This window comes from Pyxicephalus adspersus, chromosome 3 (genome assembly GCF_032062135.1).
Source record: "Pyxicephalus adspersus chromosome 3, UCB_Pads_2.0, whole genome shotgun sequence".
Classification (NCBI taxonomy): Eukaryota; Metazoa; Chordata; class Amphibia; order Anura; family Pyxicephalidae; genus Pyxicephalus; species Pyxicephalus adspersus.
In genome coordinates, this window is record NC_092860.1 from 143,939,178 (window position 1) to 143,950,460 (window position 11,283).

The 11,283-nt window shown below is 37.2% G+C and overlaps 1 protein-coding gene across 1 annotated transcript in view; it reads left to right on the forward strand.

Annotated features, from left to right (window-relative positions):
- Positions 1–11,283, forward strand: part of RPIA (ribose 5-phosphate isomerase A) — a 29,474-nt gene that overhangs the window by 1,702 nt on the left and 16,489 nt on the right. The window contains exons 2-7 of the mRNA XM_072406900.1: positions 4,858–4,993; positions 6,253–6,324; positions 7,889–7,948; positions 8,719–8,783; positions 10,264–10,332; positions 10,740–10,881. Of these exons, the coding sequence (XP_072263001.1) occupies positions 4,901–4,993; positions 6,253–6,324; positions 7,889–7,948; positions 8,719–8,783; positions 10,264–10,332; positions 10,740–10,881 (501 nt within the window). The 5' untranslated portion in view covers positions 4,858–4,900. The remainder of the gene's footprint in view (positions 1–4,857; positions 4,994–6,252; positions 6,325–7,888; positions 7,949–8,718; positions 8,784–10,263; positions 10,333–10,739; positions 10,882–11,283) is intronic.

The following is an 11,283-nucleotide window of genomic DNA, read 5'->3' on the forward strand; positions in this document are numbered from 1 at the left end:
GAAAGCATGGGCCCCCCCATCGTAGCGGCTAAAGGCTGGGAAAGCATGGGCCCCCCCATCGTAGCGGCTAAAGGCTGGGAAAGCATGGGCCCCCCATCGTAGCGGCTAAAGGCTGGGAAAGCATTGCTCCCCCCCATCACATCGTCTGAGGCATAAAATATATGGCCCCCTCGAAAAGCAAGGCTCCTCCCCCCATTGCAGTGGTTGATGTTGGAAAAGCATTGCTCTCTTGTTTTGGTGATGAAATGTTGGAATTGCCTTCACGGTGACATTAGTAATCGGGATAATTTGACACAACACAAAAAGTTTGATTTATTCTATTTCAATGAGACTTCCAGAAGATGTTTTTGATTAACACAATCATACCTACCTGAACTACATTGAATTCAAGTTATAAAAGGCTTGAATATCAACATGAGATGGCATCACTTGAAGGCAGGTAAGTACTTTGGATATAACTTCCAGTGCCCAGTCTGTGGACCATAAATGGTTTACATATTCTTAACAAGCAGTACAAGAGCTTTACAACAAGAAACCACTGACTCCTGCAGCTGCTTTTATTGTGAATCTGTTCATTCCCAAAAATAGGAAAGAGTCTCAGTGGGTTTCTAACAGCCTAAAACATCTGCTGTATGTTTAGATTTGACGAATGGTGGGTTGTGATGGAAGACACCCCTAAAAAAAATCCAGTGTCTGTGTTTCAAACTTTGAAAATGAATTTCTTCACAATGCTTGTAGATACGGAGATGATGGAGGCCTTTACTTGCTCTGTTTGTTCAGGCTATGTTCATATCTCATAATAAAGGAGCTGGCACAGCTTAACTTTAAAACAATTCTCTTAAACAAAAAACTGGTGGGGTCATATTAACACTTGCTATTATGTACACATACATGCATATTATGGCAACCCTGCATCTCTGTTTGCCCTCTCCCGGTGTTAACAGGCAGAGCTGGATTTGTACTTTTTTCTCCCCTAGGCCTAGTTAGCTTGAGGGGCAAATATGGGAGGACGGCCATGATGATAGTAGAGGGTCATTGATGAGAGCCATGATGGTTGTGGACAGGACAGCCCTATAGTAAGCACTTTTATGCAATATAATGATATTACAGCCATGATAGCAGTAACAATGACTCTCCTATTGGCCATAGCACCCTAGGCCATGGCTTAGGTGGCCTTGTAGGAAGTCCGGCCTTACTGACTGGTCTGTACTCGCTGCCTTCGTCCTTGTCATTTGCTTCTTAGGTATCCAACTTATTTTCTCTTTGGCCTTTGGGTGGCTGATGATCATGTGACTTTTCCATATGGGGTTACTTGGTCTTGGCACCCAGCTATAATATACTCTCAGCATCCTATAGATTAAAAGAACATGAGCAGAACACTGCATTTTAATTGGAGAAGACAGGCAAACAATGCAGTCTCTTCTAAAAAAAAAAAAAACTTCTCGGAGAAAATTGTTGATTTTTTTTTAGTTCCACTATATTACATATTTTAGGTTATCATTGTTTTTTTTATTATATTATTTTTTATTCATGATATATTTATATTAATAAATCTACACACATATATAAGTCTACACACATATATGCTGTAATTAAAGACCTGAGACTCTATTTCTGTTGATCAGTGTTACAAACACCTAAATTCCCGAGTGGGCGAGTTCTTTTTATAGGAACTGTATATGGAGGGAGCCAGAATCTGCCATTAGAATCCATGGAAAGCTTTTATAAATCTTGTTTTGTCACAGATTCAACACTGTGGAGGGCAGACAGTTGGCTTTATTTAGTATTTTGCTGGTGATTATCTATTTGTTCTCATTTTATTTCATTGTTGCGGCTCAGCTTTGAAGCGCTTTTACATTGCTGCTATTGGATATATACAAATAATTTAGTAGTAGTCTAAAACCCTTTTAAAGGCTCTTTATGTATAATTCTGTTCCAGCGATCTGATTTTCTCCCTCAAAAACGTGCCTCGGTTTTAAAAATGTGTAGTAGATTCCAATTTAATAACCAGCTGATGGTGTCCTTTATATAACCGGACCTCCATTTATCTTGTGAGATTCCTAATCACCTGTATGTTGGAATGATTGAAAATCTCTCTATGATTGGGTGCAAATGTACTACACATGCTATATGGATTTGTTGGTGTTGCACGATTTGAATACTGATTCTTTACTGCATTTGTTGACTTTTTTTATTAGTGATATTTTAATTGTCATCCAAATTCTAAAGTCTAATAACCTACACAGAATTTTATTCTTGTAGTTCCCCATAGACAGGGGTATGGTATTTCAAGTAGAGTAATCTGTATTATCCAATTATAATTAAGTTATACAGAGGATTTAATTGCACGCATTTTCCAAATACGTGTGTAAGATGCATGAATGCATCAAAGCACAAATGTGGTCCCTAAACTATATACATTCTCAGCTATGGTGTGTGTATATATATATATATATATATATATATATATATATATATAATTTTTTTTTCCATTGTATGTCTGCATCAGTCAGAAAAAAAAAAAGAACAATGGCAGCTGCCGTCTTGATTCTTAATAAACCCCGTTTTTGTAGATTTTTTTCATCCTCCTGTATGTCAAATTAAAACTTTTTTAAAAGGGTCAGAACAACTGTCAGGTTATTACTTCTATCTGTTACTCCATTTTTTTACCCTCGCCTCCTACACTACTAATATTACACTATACAGTAGGTGGGGAACTCTCCAATAAATAGTAGTGTAGGAATAAAATGATAAATAAATTATATTAGTGAAGCTTTCAACTTGTCAGATTGTTTTTCGGTCTGAGCTCCTATTACATTTTCCCCACACTTCCTGTCTGGTGCCACAGTTCTATGCAGGACAGGAAGTAAAGGTAAATCTGTCTAAAGGGAACACAGCTATAACAACTTTATAAACACCCCCTCCCCAATCCTTTCCAAAATTTGAAATTAGTTTTTAGCAAATAATATAAATAATGTTTTCCCAAAAAGAGCAGGTGGAGAGCAAAGACCTGACTTGCCATACCTTATTCTGCACTTTCTCTGTATAGAGATTCCATCTTTTTAGCAGCAGGGCTTTACTTCCTCATGTCAGAGCCTCCTGCAAGGAGAACATTGAGCAGCACAATAGTGATATCCCTAAATCTCAGTCCAAATATTCTCTGACTAGCGATCAGAACAGGACAGGAGTGCCTAGGCACCTTTACATATTGAAATGTTCACTACTATTTCATTCCGAGACATTCCAGACAAAAGTGTACATTTTTAGGGATCTGCTTGGGCACAATTATCATTTTTGATTTTTTCCTATAACATAGCAAACCTTCTCTTGAGTTTAGTTCCAATTTAAAAATGGGGGATTCTTATTATATAAAACTGTAGAAAATATCATCGTGCAAACTATAAATATTCAGATAATTTTTATTAATGATTATTTGTAAAGTGCCTAAAAATCGGGCAGTGCAGATCACATCTTGCAGAAGTGTCCATTCCATGTTTTTTTCCAATGCTTTTTTCTTTTTTTTGTTCTATACCCATCTTAGCTTAAAGCTGAACACAAACTCATTATCTGTTCATAGTCAGGGCAAAGTTCCTGTTTTGTATCACAAAGTAAATTCAGTGGATATGGTCAGTCATCACCCAATATCGATTGGGTAAGGTTTGGGAAATGTGGCAAGATGTCACACACCACATGTCTGTTTTTGTGTGGTATATAGCAATGTTTCCGAACGCTGCTGACCTATTGTCTAACAAAGTATTTATGGCCACAGGACACTCCAAAATATTGTAGATCCATGCTGAGATGTCTCTCCATTACATATAGGAGGTTACCTGCCAAATATGCACTGTGGGTTATCAGCTGTAGTAAGAAGAAAATGTACTATATCATTCACCTAAATTGTATGTAAACCCCAACAATAAATGTCTCTTCTTTGCTCCAATTTGATCTGATAACTAAAGCAAAGCAAACATTTTATTTGTTTTATAAGTACAAAAAATATTTGCTTATTCCATAAATTCTGTGAACTTGTGCATTCTGTGTACTCTGCACTTTTTCTTCAAGCAAAGTTGTCATTGCAGCCCAGATTACCTCTGTAAACTTCAATCACCCCGTACCCCAATGTTACCTGACTACATTGCATGATCATGTTTGATGCTGCAGTATTTTATCTCTTTGTGTCACATGCCAAATCTAATTTAGTTTTAAATGATCTAAGGTAGCTGAATACAGTCATAGGATAATATTATTTTTAAGGGTATCCCAGCATTAAATAGTAACCATATTGTGTTTTTTCTCTTTTTTCTTTCTCGGTTTCTCTTTTTTTTTTTTTTTTCTCGGTTTCTCTTTTCTATTTGTTGTTTTTTCTTTTAAAAGGCTAGGTACACACATGCAATAGTAATTGTCTCAGGGTCTGGTGTGTGTACAGTGATCATCGTCCAAACGACCGTCCTGATAGATCGATGGACAACGAATGTTCGTAATAGAAGTGAAGGGGAGAAAGCGCAGCGGGGTCCCACTCCGTCGTTCTTCCCCTCCCCTCTCCATAGAGCCCCCCTCTCCTTAATGCATCATGCAGGTATTAATCATTGGAAATGATTCTGAAATATCGTTTCCAATGACAATTATTGAACAGGTGTACATAGCCGTAGATTGAAGTGACCCAGTGTATATTTGGTTATCTAGAAGGGTGTATCCAAACATGAGCAGTAACTCGGATCAACAATTTTGGTGCAAATACAGGAAGCTGGCAGCACAGTACACACAAGGACAGGGCAGCCTTATGCTGTATCTCTGCAGAGTTGTATTATATACTGTGATACTGTGACTGTAGTTATTAATCTCATGTTCTCTCCTCAGGCAACCGTGACCTCTAGCAGTGAGATTTCTGTGTGATACTTGCATGATCCAACGTCGGCTGCTCACCACCATCTGCAGGATGACCGAAGAAGCTAAGAGGCTGGCAGGATGTGCTGCTGTGGACAATCACGTTAAGGTTCATTCAGAGTTTTTGAAATTTAATATTATATATATTGCACATGAGATTTGCATTTTTTAAAGTGGACAAAAGCCCTTTCTGTTCATGCCTGAGATTGTCATGTGCAGAAGGAGCAGCCTCCCAGGATCTTTAATGTAGCCCCTGCTGTAAAGACAAGGGAGCAGGGGTCTCTTCTTTAAATGCTAACCCCCCCCCCACACACATTTTATGGGCCTTTATATAAAAGGGCTATCTACCCTTTTATATAAAGTAAAACGTGATCATGTGAAGCGGGTGGACATCAACAGCACTGAAATATATAAAAAAGATGAAACTATGGTAAAGAAATAGAATTTTAAAAGATAAAATGCTAATTGATTATTTTATGTGGCAAACTAATTGTCTTATATTTGGGGTTAATTCTGCTTTAACTCTAAGCCGTGATCTGATCTGCCAGGTCAGAGATCTGCAGAGTGTGTACAATACAGGAATGTGAAACCTGGTCACTCCCTTGGTACACGGGACATGTAGAAACATATCTGCTGAATAGATTGATATGAAACTTCAACGTTTAATTGTGCCTTCATAGCATGTTCTTTGAATAGATAAGGTATATCCAATTCCATAATTTTACGTTTTAGGGATAAATTCACCCAAAAATAATTTTATGAGTAGAATGTGATGAATTCCTCAACTTAAGTCAAGGAAAGCCCATCAATGAGACCGCCATGCTCTTATTCCCATCTCTGTTCTTGTCCACATAAGACTTCTGAGTGTACCGCACTAACTTTTTGTGCTGAAAGTCTTCCTGTTACATTCCCCAAAATATACAATCAATCATTTCATCGGGGACAAAGGAAATCTTGTAATGGACACAGGTGTGAAAAATTGAGAACTTACCTATAGAGTCCCTATAGGACTCTTAAGGTTATTTGCATGCGCTACACATCCACTAAAAACTGACATCCATTCTTTAGTAATATCACCTTGCCATATATGCATTCCCTATTCTCAGTTTGTCATAACTGTACAGATAAGAGCCAGAAAAAGAAGTTGGCAGCTTTCTCCGTTCAGTTGGATCTGCATTGTGGAAGCTTTGCTGTCAGTCAGTATAGAGAATAATGTGCACAGAAACAAGTAAGGGTGTTACATTCTACTTTATTATTACACCAATGGTATTACTTGGTGTAACATACTTATATGTTTTTAAATTTATCTGAAAACATGGAGTTTTAATGACTTATTTTAGTCAGTCACTTTTCTCTTTGTGTTTTCAGAATAACCAAGTTCTTGGTATTGGAAGCGGTTCTACAATAGTCCATGCGGTAAATCGATTAGGTACGTTTTATATATAATAGCCCTTGAAATGAAGTGATTGTGTAAAAATAGGCTTTAGTTCCTCACATTTTTATGCAATATTTTTGTTCAACCCACTAAAATAAAGCTGAAAGTCTGCAGTTCAACTGCATCTGAGTTGTTTCATTTAAAATGAATCGTGTTGATGGTGATGTACAGAACCAAAATTAGAAAAAAGTTGTATCCGTCCAAATATTTATGGCCCTAACTGTATACCATGACCTGAATGAATGAGAACCTTCCCAGACATACTGAGTGATATTGTATGTTGAAAGACTGCTTAATATTTTTAGGGTCTTCTGGTCATAAATTTGTTAGTTCCAGGATGCTGTGTCTCATGGATGAGATATTTGGTTATGGTTCCTAGTTGTCTTGAATTGTAAATTGTTTGGGATGGTTGAAGGACAAAGCCGCATGTTTTCTAAAATAATCACTATATGGTTATTTATTCCAGTATAATTATATCACCATATATTGTTCTTCCCACGTTCCCTGACCTTGATAGAATGCCAAGTGCCAAAACATAAAGTGCCAAAACAAGCACATTGTAAAGTATCTAAATCTCACTGATTTATATATATAATTGCTGCACAAGTCCTTGTGTCGTTTAATGTTATTGCAGCTACTTTAAATTTATGTGACCAAAAATATATTTTTCTGCTTGGATGATTGGCCCACTGATTTTCTCATAAAGTCTGCACTAGAATACTCATTCTAGGCACTAGAAGTCCCTTTTAGGAATTCCTTGTTTTCATTTAGGAAAATCCACCTTGGCGGGACTATTTGACAGATTACCCTATAATTGGTATTTGGGTTTTCATGGGAAACTCCCCAGGGGGTAATTAGTTTATAAAGATGCAGACACTGTAGCTTTTCACATTGGATCATAGGAAGTGATTTAAAATAAACCAAATACTTCCATTCACAATTATTATGCAAAGGACATTGTAAAACGAACTAAAACGAACAAATATTACTTCAGGTCACAGTAAGGTAGGAATCTGCTGCAGTTTGTTAAAATTCTTGATTTGTACATTGATCCCCAAGAAGGGATTGTTTCTTTTTTTACTCAATAAAAGTGGTGTTCCATTTAAAGCAATTAGAACATATAAAGAGATAACAAAATTAGTGATTATAGGGAATACCTTGTATGAGAATTTTATAGGTATTTAATCTGTGTATTCAGCTGTTCTAAAAGATTTATTTAAAAGAAAATGTTGGCTGCTGACTTTTCATGAATAAAGTACCAAGTGATTAGTTGTCCTCCTGATCAAATGGCAATACCAGAACAAGTATGCAGATCTGTAGGACTGACACTAACTTGTATGCTTGTCCCAGGTAAATGGTCAGCAAAGATTGAAACCATCATCAGCTGAGATCCGCATTATACTAGGTACAGGTTCTCTTATATAGATATTGATGTATTTAGCTGTCACGCCAGTGGCATTTGTGAATCATCTCTTTTGATACAGATTGATAATGGTTCATGTGAGCTCATGTTACTCACATGCTGCAAATTTACAATTGTATAGAAAGTAAGGAATTTGTTTTTTCCAGGCACGTCAGCTGATCCTTCAGAATGGGCTGAATCTGTCAGATCTGGAGAGGCACCCAGAGGTATGGAGCTTACTGCCGGGGGACAGGAGGGTATATAGGGTGTTGTCAGCCATTAAGAATTTAACTTGTTTCTACCAATCATTTGTTAAAAAACTGTCAGAGGGAAGAGTTTTTTTTTTTTTGTCTGCTGCCAATTTTCATTTTCTCTACCCTGACTATGGTTTATGTGCAGTAGAGTGTACAGAATGTGAATGGGCGGCTGGATAATGCAACTCCAGTGTACTAATGCAGGAAAAGCAAGAACACACCGATCATGGCATACATTGGCAGTGGTGGTGACACAGTCAAAGGGCATGGCTGGGAGGAAGGGAGCCTAATATTAATTTTATTACTATTATTATTATCTGGTATTTATATAGCGTCAACATATTACGCAGCGCTTTACAAAGTCTATAGTCATATCACTAACTGTCCCTCCAAGGGGCTCACAATCTAATGTCCCTACCATATGCCAATAATATAGTCTAGGGACAGTGTTTTGAGTGAAAGTTGCATGCATGTTTTCGGATGCGGGAGGAAACCCAAGCAAACACAGGGAGGACATTCAAACTGTATCCTGATTGGGATTTGAACCTGGGATCTAACGCAAAGGCCAGAGTGCTAACCACTAAGCCAACCCTGCTGCCCACCTATGTTAAGCTATGTGTATAGCTTAATATCCAATCAGCAATGTTTCCCCTTGTGCACATGTACACTTGTTTCCATTGTAATAAACTGCTGTCCTGACTCTTCTTTTTTTTTTTTTTTATCCCCCTTTTGCCTTTGAACAGCTTGATGTCGCTATTGATGGAGCTGATGAAGTTGATTCAAATCTCAACCTCATTAAAGGTGGAGGGTAAGGTTTATAATTTGTATATATTTAGACATTTACTTATTAATTTATCTTAATTTAAATAAATTTTAGCTTTAACAAAGAATGTTCAATAAAAAAAATATATTTTACCAGTAGTATTTGTCATGCATTCTGCAAATCTTTGGGCCTTTTCACTTCTATGCATTATGCTCTGTACACATGTCAGATGATTCAAGTCTCTGCCAAAAATCTGATACAGTTAGGTCCATAAATATTTGGACAGAGACAACTTTTTTCTAATTTTGGTTCTGTACATTACCACAAATAATTTTAATTGAAACAACTCTGAACTGCAGACTTTCAGTTTTAATTCATTGAGTTGAACAAGAAGATTGCATAAAAATGTGAGGAACTAAAGCCTTTGTGTATGCAGCCTTAGGCATTGCTAAATGTCATTTTTAATTTGCTTTACTGCATGTATTATTTGGCTTTCAAACACACCTTTATTTCACTATTCATTACACAAAGAAAGGAGGGGATATGACAAAATGTGAGTTTCCATAGAGCTGTACGCAATCGGTCATATTACTAACTATAGAGGACCTCTTGATCTTATGTCCCAGCACAGTTAAAGGCCAATTTAGGGGGAACGCTAATTAAGCTACCAGTATGGTTTTAGGGATGTGAGATGAATATAAAATTCCCAGAGAAAACTCATGCAAATACAAAAAGAACAAACAAACTCCATGCATGTAGTGTCTAGACCGGGATCATAACTGGGGACCCAGCGTTGTAATGCTAGAATGTTGACTACAGAACTACTTTGGAATATCTTGCGGTATCCAATGCTCCTATACAATCTGAAAGCCAGGAGAACATGGCCCAGCAATGACAATAGTGTAATGCAACGTGCTCAGCCATCTGTAGGCAAATCGGTCCATACTGGGGCATTAGAGGGAGGTTAACCAGCATGGTATCATGTGATAAGAATCTGATTGCAATATAAAATTCTTGGATTAAAGTGACCTTAGTTAGAAGTAAATTGGGACCTGTGACAAGATGGTGCCACATCCCGTACTGGAGATACAGAACATTTAGAATAAAGTACTTTTAAGGCACATTGAGTATCAACCCATATATTAATAAAAGCATATATTTTTTTTTTCTTAAATAAGTATAGGACGTGCATGTCTATCTTATAAATATTTCAACGCGTTAAATATACTTCTTCAGAAAAAGATGATGAGACCGATGTATCCTCGTTATGAGCTAATGTTTCCTGCCTCTGGTGCTTTTCTGGTTGCTAGGTGTCCCCAATTTGGTAGCACAAATGGAAGAGCAGGGCAGGTGGCAATGGAAACTGGGAAGGTCCAAGAAGTTTTGAAATAATAATTTCACTTTCATTTTGAGGATATAATATCACTTAGCGGGTCATATTTGCAGAGTCTGAGTTTGATGATTCCCATAATTGAAACACTTAAGTTTTTATTTTGAATAATGTTGTTTTTTTTAATCCTTTTAGGGGATGTTTGGCACAGGAGAAAATAGTGGCTGGTTGTGCAAAGTCCTTCATTGTTATCGCTGATTATAGGTGAGGTTCCAATACTGTATGTGTCTGTAATAGGCTGACTGTAGGAGAAAATTTTGGATGGGAAGAACCTGTCCATGCTTTTAAAAATTTGTGAACATCAACTAATGTCATGGCTTTGTGCTGCACTTCCATGGCAAGGTGTGCTTTGGGTGCCATTAAGAATGATTGGCAATCCACCACACCAAAGCATTTCTTGCACATTGCCTTGTATTGTGGTAACTTATGCTACAATACATCTGTTAATTCACTATAACAGCATAAACAAACCCTTAGTCTGTATTGTAATGTAAAAATGTGATCAGTGCAAATTGTCCTAGCACTGAGTATCCAATCATATTCCAATGTTTTGTTTTGCCAATGCAGATTAGTAAATAAGAATACGCCTGATTGTATGTTTCTATTTACAGAAAAGACTCAAAGAATTTTGGAGACCAATGGAAGAAGGGGATTCCCATAGAAGTCCTTCCAATGGCTTATGTTCCAATAATCAAATCCATACAGAAGCAGTTTGGTGGTGTGGCGGAGTTGAGGATGGCTGTTAGTAAAGCTGTAAGTAACAATGGCCATCATGAGCATAAATCATCATTACCTGACTTCTTCTGTCTTTTATAACCTCACTACTTCCATCAATTTCATATCCCCCCCCCCCTATTGTGTTTTACTTCCCTGCCTCCTAGATTGTAAGCTCTTCGCGGCAGGGTCCTCTCCTCCTCCTGTGTCACTGTCTGTATTCGTCTGTCATTTGCAACCCCTTTTAATGTACAGCGCGGCGTAATATGTTAGCGCTATATAAATCCTGTCTTTTATTATTATTATATAATAATAATATTTCTTTATAGCTAATGAATACTATTTTTAGGAGACCCAATTGGGGAGAGATATTTGAAATGGGTCTTTTATAATGGCCACCCCCTCATCTCAATAATTAAAGTGATGAATCAGTAGTAAAAC